At 43.3% G+C, this 16,253-nt stretch overlaps 1 protein-coding gene across 4 annotated transcripts in view; it reads right to left on the bottom strand.

The window, feature by feature from the left end:
* Positions 1-16,253, bottom strand: part of TRPM8 (transient receptor potential cation channel subfamily M member 8) — a 64,821-nt gene that overhangs the window by 15,368 nt on the left and 33,200 nt on the right. For 2 of the 4 annotated variants that reach the window (XM_069860657.1, XM_069860660.1), the window contains exons 7-17: positions 15,694-15,868; positions 15,257-15,324; positions 12,743-12,940; positions 10,206-10,308; positions 9,293-9,411; positions 8,661-8,951; positions 7,471-7,566; positions 6,725-6,854; positions 3,482-3,627; positions 2,074-2,186; positions 1,385-1,601 (exon numbers count right to left, since the gene is read on the bottom strand). In XM_069860657.1, the coding sequence (XP_069716758.1) occupies positions 1,385-1,601; positions 2,074-2,186; positions 3,482-3,627; positions 6,725-6,854; positions 7,471-7,566; positions 8,661-8,951; positions 9,293-9,411; positions 10,206-10,308; positions 12,743-12,940; positions 15,257-15,324; positions 15,694-15,868 (1,656 nt within the window). The remainder of the gene's footprint in view (positions 1-1,384; positions 1,602-2,073; positions 2,187-3,481; positions 3,628-6,724; positions 6,855-7,470; positions 7,567-8,660; positions 8,952-9,292; positions 9,412-10,205; positions 10,309-12,742; positions 12,941-15,256; positions 15,325-15,693; positions 15,869-16,253) is intronic. The other 2 variants (XM_069860658.1, XM_069860659.1) reach the window with 2 other exon arrangements.

Here is a 16,253-nt window from a genome sequence, read left to right as displayed (position 1 = left end):
TTTTTATAATATTTAGGACACAGATACTATTTTCACTGCAGAGTTAGACCAGTGCACACCCAGTCTATCTGAGAGGAAGCCAAGGCGGAAGTTCCCCGAGAAACTTAGAGGTTTGGCACACTGCTCTGCATTTTGCTCCTTAGCAAAACAGGCTTGAAGCCAGGACACAGGCTTAAGATAACTTTAAACCCTCAATAAAGTCTCTGATTTAGCTATCTTCTCATTCCCACAACCCAGCTGATACAGTCCAGCCATCAGCTATTAATAGGATTACTGGGATCTGACACTACCTGGTCACGGTGGTGAGAAATAGTGACTTTGGTAGGAAAAAAGGTCTCTGTCCCCAAGGCTTTCCCCAGGACATTTGCTGGGTACATACGGGAAGTGCAAGGACAGGTCTAGAGACATCAGAACCTAAATCAGCAGAAATAAACACTCTATTGGTGTTTTGACTGCAACAGTCTTTTACTTCTCCCCATTTTCCTTAGGAGGTAAAGTTGCCTTAAAGAGGGCACCAATAGATAAAGGCCACACAGCAAGTTCAGCACAGTAAGATCAACACTCAGCCACGTCATTTGAGCTCATGTAAGAAATGTCGTTGCAGGGTGGTTTGATCCAGCAGATCACTCACATGGAAACTAAAGCCTTACAGGACAATCAGAAAGCAGCACTGTACCCATTTCTCCTTCAATTTCTCCAGCATCATCCCACTGCTCTGATCTCTGACTGGTAGAGAGCAGTGTGCCTGAAAACCAACATTTTTCATATGACCCCGTAAAAACAAAAAGGAGAGGAATAACAAATAAGTGGCTGGCTATAAATGCAATCCTGCATGCTTTTCCCAAACTACACCAGTATAATCCATGCAGGCAGTCCAAAGCTGCTTCTTGAGACTACATGAAACCAGCAAAAACCATATTCATGATTAATAGATAAATGAAAGCACATAATGATATGTTGCTGATTGGTCAAACAGAAAAAAAAAAAAAGAGGTTGGGACATGGAGAAGAGAGGCAGGTATCACTGGATCTAGAGGCATGCATCAAGATAAATTGGATAAATCTAACCTCTGGATACTTTGGCAATCCAAGCCAAGCTTTGCTGAGAAATATCTCCACCAGCATCAGCTTATCTACACAGTCTCAAAGCAAATATACATTCCTCTTGGTGCATGGAGACAGCAGCTATCAGGATGCAAGCAGGGATTAAATCTCAGGGGAAAAAAATCCATTGTGCCTCGAGTTTCCTGAATATATTTCCCAGGAATTTGTTCCCTTGTCGCATAGAAGCAGCCAGCACTGCCTTACACTACTAGGAAGCAGGGAAGAAAATGCAAAGCTTTTAATCTAGCACTAAACTTTTTGGGTCTGCAAGCGCTGCCTACTTGTCTCACTTCATCACAAAGCAGAATGAAGACCAGCACGTAAAGGATGATCTCCAGGATGGTAGGTTCCTTCTGGAAATCCATAAGCAACACGTAGGCGAAGAGCAACAGGAAAGCGATGTAGAAGATGACATTCCAGGAGAAGACGACAAAGGGGGAGGTGAAGAAAGATACATAATACAAGAAGAGTTTCTTACTCTTCTCCACAGGCTTCTTCCTGAAGAATTAAAAAAGGGAAAAGGTCTCAAAACACAGTTTGTATGCTTAGAAACATTCATGCTTTTCATCAAATTGAAAATGAGAAAGATGCAATGTCTAGCATAGGGTGATACTTCAAAGTTAACACCACTCTGGATCCACTGACTTCAGGCATGCAAGTAGATCGGCACATCCTGACTCCAGATCAGAGTGAGGACAATCTGTCAGAAGCTCCTTCAGCCATTAAATATCTTTATTTGAGAGTGACTGAACACAAACAGGTTTCCAGAGTGGCCATGGAGTCTCCATCCTTTGAGATCCTCAAAATCCAACTATACACAGTCCTGGGCAACCTGCTCTAGGTGACCCTGCTTTGAGAGTAGGGGGTGGGACTGGATAATCTCCAGAGGTCCCTTCCAGCCTGAATTGTACTATGATACTATGATTAATTGACTGACTTTGCTTCTGCTAATAAGAAGCCAGTTGATTACCTGAATGAGATGAAACCACAGGCTATTAAAGGGAAAAAGAACAGACACAGTATAATCTTCCAGTTCTTGGTATCTCTTGAAATCTCTCCATACCACTGCTTGGAAAGGAAATTCTGCAGGGAACAAGAAAACATTCTCATTTCTTCTAAAGGCAACAAAATAACTGAAGAACATTATTGGAGAACATTTGATGAAGTAAAAAATAACCCAAAACTTTGAGCTTTGTATCAAAATAAATTGGATTCCTGTTTCAACAGTACAAAAAGCGTTCTGCATCAGTAACCATGTGCTGGTTCCTTAGTCCAACCACCCTTCATTCTACATGATGAGGAGTTCAAGGAGAGGCTGAGCAGGACTTGACCTGGTTTACGAGGCCCTTGACACTGCGCAGCACATGTACAGAGTACACAGGAGTTGTGCCAAGGAAAAAGTCACTTCAGGCAGTCCTTATCAAGCTTATTATGATTTGAAACCTATATCAAGCTTTCTCCTCCTGACTTAGGATCTGTGGGCAAATCAGCCACTGCCTATTTTAAGGAGGAACCACACGCCTTGTCCCCTGCCAGCCCAAATCAGTGGTCTCAGGGACACACTTCACAACACTGCAGACACCGACTCTGTGAGCATGCTTTGCAATTTAGTGTTCACAGGGCTGGGAAACCTTGCCTGAATGCTCTCACTTCCACAAGAACAGTGTCTGAGCATTGGCCTTTCACAGAATGGTTATGAGGAGGTAGCATTTCACAGCACATATATTCACCTTGTTTTTAAGCTACCCAGATCACAAGAGTTACAGTAATCTGTGCACCTTCTTTTCAGCAGTGTGCCCAGGCGGCCAAGAACGCCAACAGCATCCTGGCTTCTATCAGAAACAGCGTCGCCAGCAGGATCAGGGAAGACATCCTTCCCTGTACTCAGCATTGGTGAGGCCACACCTCGAACCCTGAGTTCAGTTTTGGGCCCCTCAGGAGGAGACAGACATTGAGGGACTGGAGAGTGTCCAGAGAACGGGAATGGAGCTGGAGACTAAGCCTTACAAGTTGCTGCTGAGGGAACTGTTTATCCTGGAGAAAAGAAGGTTGAGGGAAGACCTTATCACTGTCTACAACTGCCTGAAAGGAGGTTGTAGAGAGGTGGGTGCTGGTCTCCTCTCCCAAGTGAAAAAATGACAGAATGAGAGGAAACAGTCTCAAGTTACACTAGGGAAGGTTCAGATATTGGGAAAAAATTCTTCACCAAAAGGGTTCTCGAGCACTGGCAGAGGTTTAGTCCCCATTGGGGGGATATTTAAAAGATGGGTGGACAAGGTGCTCAGAGAAACAGTTCACTAGTGGACAGGTACTTAACGATCTCAAAGGTCTTCTGCAACCAAACAATTCTATGGTTCTACGATTTTCAAAAACATTACCTGCACTCCTGGCTGTGCAATGAACTGCTGGTCTTTAGCTTCCACTGCTAGTTCCAGACAATTGCTCCCTCCCCAGGCTTCACAGGAATAGGTCAGCAGCTGCTCAGCAAGATCTTCATCGCTGCTGTAGCACTCGGTGAACAGCTCTGGAAGAAAGGGGCAGCTCCACGCTGAGCTACAACTTCAGATTCAATTTCCCACCAACCTGGGTGCAATTGGCTTCACTGACTTCCCAAGTACAATATTTGTAATATTAAAGCATGCAGATACAAAAACTTTTCCCATGTTTTCAGCAAAGCAAAGCAACGCATGCGTTGCTCTACAACTCCACGTACAAGTGTTAAGCTTTCAAAGAGAATTCACGCCTGGACACACAACTGTACTACTAAATCAGCTCCTACAGAGACAGCATTAAGCAGAGTTCAGCACTAGAAAATACGGGAAAAATATGAACTTCTCCTACTCAAATGACTCAGTATATCTGCTTCTTTCACCTTCCTTTCACTCATTTAGCACTGATCTAATAACTCATAGTCAGTCCCAGTAGTCCCATATTAATAGCAGGGTTGAAGAACAAGGGCAGAAACTAATGTTTTTTCACCGGTAGAACCATTGCAAACAGTTGTTTTAGAAGAGCTATGAGCAGCTTAATCCACCCACAGATTTTTGCCACTAACCACACACATAAAGTGAAAAAATATTTCTCTTTTCAGCTCTGGATGTTTTGCTCTCCAAGGCAGCTCTTTTCGGGGAATTTGTGACAGAGCATCACTGCCCTGGAGAGCGATCCAGCCTCTTACAAAACACACCAGCCTGCCTTAGAAGCTCTTCCCTCTCACAGCGCGTTTTCCCAGGCCGTTCACCAACAGTTGTGTTGCTGTGACTGCGAGGACACACACACAGAGCGATACTTTCGGCTGGTATCACCACATACACTGCAATATGCAAACAGACTTCAGTGGGACCTGGTTACTCCTCAATGTCTGGCTAAATAATGAGTCCTGAAGGATGCAAATCCCCTTAACAGAGCCTGTTTTAGCAGTTTTCACTTTGTGAAGTCGAATATACTTTCTGCTAACAAGATCTTTTCACTATGGCCTTGTGCCGCTACTTAGTGGACTGTGAAACAGCTTCATAGTCATTCTGATATACACACAAATGGAAATAAAGCTCAAAGTTCAGCAGGTCAATCTGGTCTCCATGAGCCCCAGAGAAAGGAACAAATACGATCTGCTTTTAGAAGCAATAAGACAATATCCATCTGTGGAGATTTTCAAGATTTGGCCAAAAGAAGCCATGACTGAACTGATTTAGTCCTGGAGGTAACACTACCTCAACAAGACAACTGGACTAGAGGCCTCCAGAGGCCTTTCCAGCAACAGTCTTATGCTGTCCCTATTCAGCCTGCAGAGCCACTACACTTTACCCATGAGATAATTTGACTCATGGGGACGACAGCAGCAATGCAGCTACAGAACCACTGCTTTCTGCACCAGGCAAGAGAACAAGGCCATAACCTGCAATAAAGCCCGAGAGGCAACACTTGTTTTATTTCTCTCCAAGGCAACCTGCTAGACGTAAGCCAGCACTGTGCCCAGGTGGCCAACAAGGCCAACAGCATCGTGGTTTGTATAAAAACTGGTGTGGACAGCAGAGGCAGGGATCCTGCCCCAGTACTCAGCACTAGAGATGCAACACTTCAAATCTTGTGTTCAGTTTTGGGCCCCTCGCTACATTGAGGTCCTGGAGTGAGTCCAGAGAAGAGCAATGAAACTGGTGAAGGGTCTGGAGAACAAGCCTTATACAGAGCAGCTGAGGGAGCTGGGGTTGTTTAGCCTGAAGAAGTGGAGGCTGATGGGAGACTTTATGACTGTCCACAACTACCTGAAAGGAGGTTGTAGTGGAGTGGGTGCTGGTCTCTTCTCCCAAGTAACAAGTGATCAGATGAGAGGAAACAGCCTCAAGTTGTACCAGGGGAGGTTTAGATTGGATACCAGGAAAAATTTCTTCACTGAAAGAGTGGTGAAGCATTGGCAGAGACTGCCCAGGGTAGTGGTGGAGTCACCACCCTTGGAGGTGTTCAAACAATGTGTAGACATGGCACTTTGTGACATGTTTTAGTAAGCATGGTGGCGTTGGGCTGATGGTTGGATGGGACAATCTTAGATATCTTTTCCAACCTTAATGATTCCATGATTAATATTTAGGAACCAAGGTCCTGCTCCACAGGGTGCACCACAGATAAGCTTGAATTTTTAAGTTGTGGGTGTTACAAATTAATCCCTGTTGTGATGTCTGCCAACTGTGCCGGCTTTCATTTCATGTTTCTTGGAATAATTTGCAGAATAAGTAGGTACTGAGGTAACATCATCATTATGGCTCCAGAAAAGGAGCTCTCCCTTGCTCTCCTGGCATCAATTACACTCATGAAATAAGAAACTATTGGTCACTTCAGCCTGTGAGATGCAGGGCTCAGTTCTGATTTACTGACAGTCCTTGCAGTAGAAGAAACTGAAGGTCATACAAAGGAATTAAAAAACCTGAGCTACATCTGTGTTCTCAGTGAGCGACAGTGTGGCTTGTCTTAGACTAAGGAAGGTAAATGATTTTGAAGTTCAGAACTTCAACCACCATTTACTTCTCAAAGTACTCCTGCAAATTTGGAGGATGGCTCTTCTCAACCTGAGCTTTACCAGCACTTATACAGAAAGCTTCTCTTATCCCATATTTTCCATGCGATATCTAGGTGTCTTCCTTCAGCTTTGCTACCAGAGCAAGGGATATTTTCTTCCCAGTGAAACAAGTTCTCTACCAATCCCACACCCAGTTTTTAAGTCAAAACAGGACCCACAGTTTCTCCTGGGAACAGGTGGTGCGGAAGAGATTTCCAAGCAGTAAAAATACACTTTGACATTAAAGGGAAGCATTTAATGTTAGCTATATGGTTTTCTAAATAAAGCTTGCTTTCTACTTCCTTTTCAGATGTCACTTCTCTTCTTTATAAGTCAGGCTGAACTTCTGGGCAGCATTTCAGGCAAATTGTATTAATCATTTTGCCTTGCATTTTGTTGATCAAAACTAGGGTTATTAGTTTGTTTTTCTGCATGAAATAAGTATATCACTACGCAATCGTTGCTACGCATCAGACCTGGAGAGCACTAAAAGTAGTAATTTTCCAAGAAAAGAAACAATTTCCTGACCTCTTTGATTAAATTTCTAAAAGGACTTAAAGAAGGCACTTACCTACTGCTCTGGTCTCATACTCATTAGCGAGTTCCTCAGACTCACCAGCAGCATTTATATCATTCTTCACTTTCGCCATGCTTTTCAGGAGCTTACTGGCCCCAAGGGCTGCCAAAGTGCAACCTCTGGTCTATGGAGAGAGAATCAAGTCATGCAAAGCCCTCTGGCAAGGGAAGGTAATAGTCCTCAAAAATTATCCCCCTTTTTTTGCAGTTCCCAGTCAATGAAATTCAATAAATGAAATCTAGTTCCACAAAACAAGTGGTAATCATCACTGTATTGGTATGATGACCTGGTAACCAGTCTGAAAAGGCTCTTTCATAGTTATATATCAGCTTTGCATCTCTGGCTGAAGGTTCACCAAGGAAGGTCTGCTCTACCATGAGCTGCCTGATCTTTTTCACTGTCCATCAGTCTGGACTAGCTTCATGTACCCCAGAGTGCCCAGACTACATTAGCTCATCCCGTTCAAAACAACTACAACTTGAGAACTCGACATCCGAGGTTGAGTCAATACAACTGTAAGTAAATGATAGCTTGGACTGCTGAGTCACACACAACATTAGGAAAGGAAAGTATGAAATACACACATAAAATCAAAATAGGCAATAATAGAGTCATCTAGAAATTATCTCTTGTGGTTTTGTGTTTAAAAATGGATCCAGGGCCTTCAAAGGCTTACAAACCAAAGACAAGGAATGCCACTGTGCTGTTTGCAATGAGAAATAAAGGAGAATTCAACGTACCTGCTCCCAAATTACTTTAGACAACTCTTTCTTGTTCTGAAGAACTGACCAAATAAACAGAGCTTGCAGCGGATGCCTTGTGATAGGACACTCATCCTGAAAGAAAGAGTAACAACTCCTTAAACCTAAGCTCACTTAATAGTTTTCAACTGGAACAAATCCTAGTCTGCCACTCTTCTTTTCATGTTTTCTTCATTTTACAGCTGCCAATCCTCTCTCAGCTATCTGGCACTTGTCACACATTTATGTTACTTTATACTTCAATAAAGCCTTATATTTTCCTATTTGATGGGGAAGTATCAGTCTCCCTGTTTTTCCTGAAGTGGGTATTAAAAGACATTTAGGTCCATCGTCTTTTCTGCTTTAAATTTCGGCTTTAACCCATGCAGTTCAGGTAGCTTCATACACAGTTTGACTTTGTGTTTAGAGAAAAAGATTATCATCCTCGAAAAGGAATACTAACTTTATACCAATAGGCTTTTTGGGTTTAAGCAAGACCCTGAACTTCACAAAACGGAGAGGAATTTCTATATCACCGTCTTCTTTGCATTAGAGCAGTTAGGAATCAGGTAAAGCTATTGTAAAATGACTTTTAAGAACTGCAAGCTTTAGTGGAAACTCTCAGTGCTAACCAGCATTTCCAAACCACGCTTTCCTCAAATGCTGCATGTGTTGCATCACATCTCTGAAGTCAAAACCTGATTTCAAAAGCTTCCTATCTGATGCCTGAGCTCCAGTTTTGAAACTCAGATCTTGATCTAATGTTTGGACCTAATGTGCTGCAATAACTGAAAAATCTGGTTCTATCCAACAATGAAATCAAGACCACAAGATGCTTCCCAACATTGCAACAATCAAGGTTTAAGACACGAGAATCTATACCAAAATATAAGTCCAAATTCTTCTGGTACCTATGTACCAGATTCTAAATTTATATTAGCATAAATAAGTGTAACTAGTGCATTGATTGCTCTAATAGACAATATTTTAACTTAAAACCCAAATAAATTCACCCCTTTTTTCTTGTAGTTAGAAGACCCTTACACGCATTTGTAAAACAGGGCAGTACATTAAATGTAAAACATTGCTGAGGCCATTAAAGCAAATTCTGCTACACCAGAAACGGAACATAATTTTTGCTATTTTCCTTTGAACGATCACTCAGCAGAAAGAAACTGCTCATCACTTACTGAGAGATCTATCTCCACCTCATCCTTGCTATTCTTGTCATCTCTTTTGAGACCTCTACGGAAATCTTCAACCATTTTCCACACGAATGTGAGTGGTGCATCATTATAAGAGTTTTTTGCGATCTGCAGGTTCTTGAACACCAGGCTGCTGAAGTTGTTGGTGTACAGCTCTCTAAGGACCTCTGTGGTAAGGAACTTCCTCAGATTCAAGCCATTTTCCAGGAAGAGACGGACAAATTTGGGCCTGTCTTTCACTAGGGCTGTGAACATGACATCCTGCAGGTCAGCAGACTAGGAAGAAATGGAAAAGCAAATATCAGGGAGCACGTGAGACACAAAGCTTACCTAAGGGCCAGACATATGTGCCTAACTGCCACATTTCCCTTCGCGCTGCCACGCTTTCATCAGAATCCCTCTTCTCTGTAGGCACCTGCCTTTGTTGGATGGCCTAGAGAGCTTCTGCCATGGGCAGATAACCTTTGCCATCAGTAACGTCAGTGCAAGGTGGAATAGACACTCTTACTTAACACTACAGAGGCTGAGGTGCTGATATAGTGGCTGCTGTTACAACACCTTTCTTCCCACTGCTCCCCTGTCCTGTGTCATTGTACTCAGATGGTAAAGGTCTGTACCTCCCAGTTTCGGTCATTGGTGAAGATCTCGTCACTGGCCAGGTCCAACTGGTTCCACTCTAGCAGCAGCTTCAACTGCCCGTTCCAGTTATCTCTGTCATGTTCATTGGTGCTGAAAGCTGCAGAGGAGGAACAATGCTCCAGGTAAAAGACCAGAGATTGAAAAGCTTCTTGGCATACTTCTATTTATCTCTGCGACTTGCACTCTACCTGGCAGGACTCCTGTCAAGTGTATTTCCCCAGACTCACGCACGTATTCCTGATTGGGTTTTAAAGGATGCTGGAAGCTTAGAGACATATTTATGGTCCAACATAGGCCACAAACAAGCTGCTAGGAGTGCCTCATCAACCAAAATCAGCACGTTTCGTTCAGCTCTCCAATGGCCCTGCATCCTTTACACAAAAGATATTCTGCAGAATTCCCAATGGGACCCTATCCAAGGAACGTCATGAGGAGCTATAATGTTCAGGGGCTTTCTCCATGCACTGAGAGGAAGGCAAGGTGTGCCTAACAACCTTCACTAAATACCAGTTCTGCTATGCGGGAGTGGTAGAGAACCCAGGTTCTGGACTACTCATATTAGCAAGACACTGGGGTCACTTGGCTTGCTGACTGATCCCGGTTGTGTTGCATACTCATGTGCAGCTCTTGGAGATGTTATCCCAGCATCCTCAAAGCTCTGCTGAACGCCTTCCCAATTATCTGAACTGAATCTCTATCTCACCCACATTAACAGATCTCAAGGCTGCTGCAGGATGTCAACACCACTGCAGATGAAGACAAGCTCTGGACTGTGGCAGGAGCTTAACTCTAGAAAGATGGTACTGCTCTAGGGAAGGCTGTTCTAGAAAGTCAATAGCCATCTCTGACCATCTATTGAAAAACAACAAGAACAGAAAAACAACTACTTGCCTTTGTAAAGAGCAAAAGAAATGGCATTGCTCACAATTTCATCTCCAGCTTCTTCTATTTTGATAACTGTCAGTAAATGAGGGTTCTCAAGGACTTCTTTGATCTACAAAAAGAAAAGGTTCTATTTCAAAGCTGTCCAGGCTGTTTAGTAGTTGATCTCCTGGAGCAACTTTAAAAGAAGTTCCCATTACAGCACAGCAAAACTGCTTCTCATCAGTCCCATTCCTACATACAGTTAAAATTTTATCAAGTCCTGAAGCAGATAATGAGATTCATTTTAAACTGAAAGTACAAGATTAATTATCTTCTGAAGATACAGCAAATAACTGCAATTCCCTCTACGCAGAACATCATAACCAAAAAGATATAATCCCAGTAATTAGAAACTACTTGTAAAGGAAAAAGAACGATTGTGGCAACAGACGTTCCAAACAAGATCTAGCAGTTTATTAAAGAAAACCGCTTCCATCTCCTTTGCTCTGTCAAAAACAGAGATGGATTCTCACATAACCAAGCCTTATAAAGATGTGTGCATCGTGGCACACAGATAACAAATAACTTTAGCCATTTCTGACTGAAGGTGAGGAATACTCATAGGCAGCTCAGCAGAAGCTGCAAAGACCATGGCCGGGTGACCAAACAAGGAAAACTGCCTTCAGTAGCTCCACATTCTCCAGCGCAGAGATCCTTCTGGAAACCTTCTGGCTCACGGGCTGCTCAGAGGGCAGTTCTTCCTCTTCAGGTTTGGATGCCACAAAGTACAAGTTTAGATTTGGTGTCTGCAGGACCATGTCTTATTTCTGCCCCTTTCCCTGTAAGCTTCTTAACACAAAAGCAGAAAACTGTTGAGATTAGAAGATAGCTCTGGAGATTCTGCTGCTTGAAACAGGGTCAACTGGAGCAGGTTGCTCAGCAGAACTTGTAGGTTGCCCCATGGTCTCAGTCTGCCAAGCTCTGGCTAAAATCCTGACTCAGGCTTTACCAGAAACAACAGCTCCTTAAACTTCAATAGCAGAAGCTTTGTTTGGCTCACATCAAAGAAAATACACAGGGAAGTTTAAGTGCCTGGATGCCTCTCCAGGGCCTGCAGGCAAATTGCAAAGGTACATTCATAAAACAATAAAAAAACCCATAAAGGAAGAAGTTTGGGTGCAGAAAGCTGAGAAAAGGGGCTTTACATGTACAGGAAAAAAAATAACATTTCCCATCCCCCCCTTAAGAACTTCAGCTGAGATTTGAATACATAATCAACCCCCTCTCTGAGCGTGGGTAGAAGATGATTAACCAAGAGAGAAAAACAGATTCAGACCCCAGGATAAAGCGCTGGGCAGTTAATTGAGAGAGTCAATTAGCTGAAGTTAATGGATCGCTCAGTGAGCTGAAGTGGTTTTGGAACCAAGACTTCTGAAAAATAACTGTATATTAAGATTTTCCTGGAGCTCCATTTCCTTCTGTCTGTATTAAGAAGAGAGGTATATCTAAAACCAGGTCCCTCTGAAGGTCAGGTAATCAGAGACACACAAGAGTTTCCTAAAACTGGCTCACACAACTCAAGAGAGCAGATAAGTCTCCTGACTTCTCCAGTTTTCCTTGTATCCAAAAAAATATTCTTGTAATAAAGAGTCGCTTATAGATCACAACAGTGATGACATCCTGAGAGCTCTACCTCTGGTCAAAGAGGCACAGAGAAGCAAAAGAAAATCATTTTGCTGCATGTTCAGTGCTGAACCTCCACCTGCATCCCATGCACGCAGAATTATTACGTCAACACTAACAGAGTGCCAGTGGACACAGTGCTGGGATGCTGCTGTGGCAAAACTGATCAAGCAAACAGTGAGTCCTAAATGCCCCATTCCCAGGCTGTAAGGGGAGTCTGTCCTGCCCAGTACTCAAGGGATGCAGAAACACAGACAAGCACTTTTAGAACAAATGAGAGAATCCTGAAGGAGATTCACTACAATTTGAAATTTCCAAGGGACAGCACAGAATCATAGAATCACCAGGTTGGAAAAGACCCTACCGGATCATCGAGTCCAACCATTCCTATCAAATACTAAACAATCTAATAAATATATACTATATATAATACTAAACTAGACAATCCTTTGTCTCTTAGCAGTTCAGCAGGATTTAGTGGTGTGAGGTCAGATTCAGCAAACATCCAATTTCCCCACCATCAAAAAACATGCAAAAATATTGCAATACCAACCAGCACATCAGCCAAGTTAGACTTCTAGCAGCCATTGCTCGAGGAATCATGAGCATACAGGGAGCAGGTAGTTACAAAACATCTGGCCTTAGCTTCCCTCTTCCTACATTTCCAAACTACCTTTCCAAAAGGTCACAATCCCCCACTCCTTTTGCTCCAATCTGTATAAATTGTAAAACTGGAATTTTTCTATTTTTATCCACTCGGATATGTCATGGCAAGGAGTCCTGTACATCCTACAGGTCTCACCAGATCCCTTATTTGGAAGTCACTAGCTGCTCCTGACCTCCTATGTCCTCTATGTCCCCTCGCAGTAGCACACACTTACCCATTTGATCCAGCTTTCCGTCTCCTCTTCCGAAAGCCTTGAAATGGTGCGAGGCAGATACCTGAGCAAGCTCTCCTTGACACATGAGGAAGTAAGAGTGCCTTCCGCCTCCACCAAACTAGCGATAACGTCAGCAATCCGGCCAGAACCTTCCACCACAACACAAGGAATCTTACTCTTGATGGCCACGTTGATAGACTAGGGAGCCAAAGAGGGAGAAGCACAACTGTGTTATCAGAGCTTGCTACTCAGTAAGAAAGCCCAGAGATTGTAGACTTGGCAGAAATCCGTGGTCCAGAGCAGTGTTTTAATTACTGCCCATCAATACCTCAACAATGCCAACTCTTTAAAACAGCATTCATCTAGTAACAGAGAGCTGTGAAGCTGACGGACGGAAAGCACCATCTGCCAAATTTTAGAGTTGATTAGCGGGTCAGGAATATTGCCAAGGGGAAATGGCACTCAGAACACGTTATGACACTGCCCGGCTCCAGTCACTCACTGTTTACGACACAGCATTGCTCAAGTTACACCACAGCTGAGTACAAGGTCTCTGGCTTTATTTGCTGGAGGTGCAAGCAGCAGCCTTTTACACAGGGATCACCTCTGTAGCATCAGGAGAACATTGAACTCAGTGTTACTGGATGTCTCCAAGCAGCTACTTACACCATTTCTCACACAACAGCATTGTACGCTGCTTATGGGCAAGAAAAAAATGTGTGGAAGTAATGATGGAAGGGCCATTGTCCTCCTGCGGCAAAGAGCACAACAGGAGGAATTTATTTCATTTGCATTAGTGCCATTGAAAACACAGGTACCAAAATATAAGCTGTCTGCCAGCACATTGCACAAAAAGAGTCAACGCAAGTTACAATCAGTCACGAGAAGGACAGAACGTCCATTGGCTACCTGAGAAGACAGTTTCATGAGAACAGAAAAATCAACTAGGAGTCTGCGACTCCAAACCTAATAACCGTGAGAATATTATTCCTGAAAATCACACAGTAGGTTCATGATTGTTCTGGTTTGAGCTAAAGCAGAATTAATTTTCTAACTTTTCAGCTCAGACTCATCTAAGGAACTTCATTTTCTGGAAGTTGACTGCATGGTTTTCAGGCAGCATTCTTCTGTAGAAGTGATAACATGGGGCACTGGGATGCAGAAAGGTCACTCCTTATGTCTATCCCTACGGAGATGAAGGCCATCCTCAAGCTGGTGGAATGCCATAGGTGAAAGGGTCACGTTTACAGGGAGGAACGGCCAGGACAGGTGACCCAAACTGACCAACAGAGCATTCCACACCACACACCTCATAGTACAGTAAAACTGAGGGAACGCAAGGTGAGGCTTTCTTCTTTGATGGCTAGCATCCAATACAGACTTCATCCATCTTTTTGCCCCTGATCCCAGATCTGTGCATTCCTGAACCAGTTCCCGAGTCCAGTTTCCTCCTGCCACTGAGTCCAGCCCAGGACCATTTCCCTTGCCTGCTCTGCAGCATCTGTGGTGACGTAGTCATTGAGGAGGGGACAATATTATGTATATGTATATATTTTATTATTTTCTTATTAGTTAAAATTAATTAAAAGCAAGGTGTTCCTTCTTGCCAATTAGATCAAAGGGGTTTTCTTAAAAAGGGCTCAACTAAAGTGGACATTTTACACCACAGAGTTTAAAACAGAAGCCTGAAACATTTTTACTTTTCCTCTGCTAAGGTCAATTCCTGTCATTGTGTACCAGTCACAGAAGCTTAGAAAGGAGGAGTCTTCCTCTGCCAACATCGCTAAAATAAAGGCATGGCAAGGACAGACATTCACCATGTGGGGCCTGCTGTGCCACTTTGAGCTGAGCAGAGATTTTGTTTACTCCTTGAGAAAACAGCTTCACCTACAAATGAAGAAGGCGCAGACAAATGCCTGTGTACAAGTAAGAGCAATAAACAGCCAGGAGACTGGCAGGAACCATGAACTTAACTATTAACCAGTTAATTTTCAAATTTATTTTTCATAGAATCATAGAATCACCATGTTGGAAGAGACCCACCGGATCATTGAGTCCAACCATTCCTATCAATCACTAAAACCATGCTCCTCAGCACCTCATCCACCCGTGCCTTAAACACCTCCAGGGAAGGTTACTCAACCCCCTCCCTGGGCAGCCTGTTCCAGTGTCCAATGACCCTTTCTGTGAAAAATTTTTTTCTAATGTTCAGCCTAAACCTCCCCTGGCGGAGCTTGAGGCCATTCCCTCTTGTCCTGTCCCCTGTCACTCGGGAGAAGAGGCCAGCACCCTCCTCTCCACAACCTCCTTTCAGGTAGTTGTAGAGAGCAATGAGGTCTCCCCTCAAATTCCTAGGAATTATACGTTTGATTTAACAAGGCTTTTAGTCATTTTGATTAGGCAGATGCTAAGCCTGTGTTCTATTTTATCCTGTTTCTTGTGGAATAACATCTTAAAAGTTAGAGCAACAGCCCTACTGTTGCTCCTGGAAATAAGTGAAATCAATAAACTTACTTTTAACGTCTCTTTCCCTCCACCCTGGGCAAAGCACACAATTGGAATCTTCCCTCCATAATTCGATTCTGTGAAACGGGTCAAAAGGGGAAAACAAACACAAAAAAGCAAAGAGATTCAACCCGTTAATGCAGTTTGAACAACCTATTTTACCTGAGTACAATGAAGTAATTTCCAAGCAGTTCACACAAACATTGACACCAGCTTACTGTTGGTTTTGCCAGATCCATTAATGTCTTTTCCTGTTTTTAACGAAAAATCAGTTTTGCCTAACATTCCGCATTGCTGACTTCAGACAATCTTCTTCAGCAGATGCTTTGTTCGTCCTAACAATCATAATTTTGACTAGCTCCAGAGTCCCCCAAGCATGGGATTTTATTGTATTTACCTATTGTTTTGACCACTAGAGTCTAGGCATGAGAAGAGCACACACTTACCTGGGATAACCCGCTCCGAAATGTACTTTTCTAACTGAGTTCGTACTTTTGCCTCTATTGTTGGGTGCCCATGGGTGCCGTTATCAACCAGCAAGAGATGAGTGTGGTTATTGTCCAGGCAATACAAGGGGTCTCTCTTGAGATCGTCCATTATGTAGCGGGCCAAGTAGTACCCCTAGAAGCACAAGCACAGCGTTCCACAGGGATCCAAGGGCACAGCATGCACAAGCCTTCAAAGACAAGCCAGTGACTGCTGAACTCCTACCACCAACTATACAACATTAGGAATCTGGATTTCCCGACTCAGCTCACTGGTGTCACTAAAACACTGCTCACTGGTGGTCTCAACAGAAGAGAATAGCGAGAGAAACCCCATACAAGAGCACAGCATAAATATCTGCAGAGTAATCTTTTCTTCGCAAGAGCAGCCTGGTTTGAGATCGTCCTCTTGTAACTGCACCTCAGCCAATGGCACACCAGACATTTTTTGCAACAGTTTATTCCTTATGGAGATCCTGATAAGGGATGCTTGCTTCCTTCAACCACCAGAAACTGCAAAA

This window comes from Phaenicophaeus curvirostris, chromosome 7 (assembly GCF_032191515.1).
Source record: "Phaenicophaeus curvirostris isolate KB17595 chromosome 7, BPBGC_Pcur_1.0, whole genome shotgun sequence".
Taxonomy (NCBI): Eukaryota; Metazoa; Chordata; class Aves; order Cuculiformes; family Cuculidae; genus Phaenicophaeus; species Phaenicophaeus curvirostris.
This window is presented reverse-complemented; position numbering and strand designations above follow the sequence as displayed.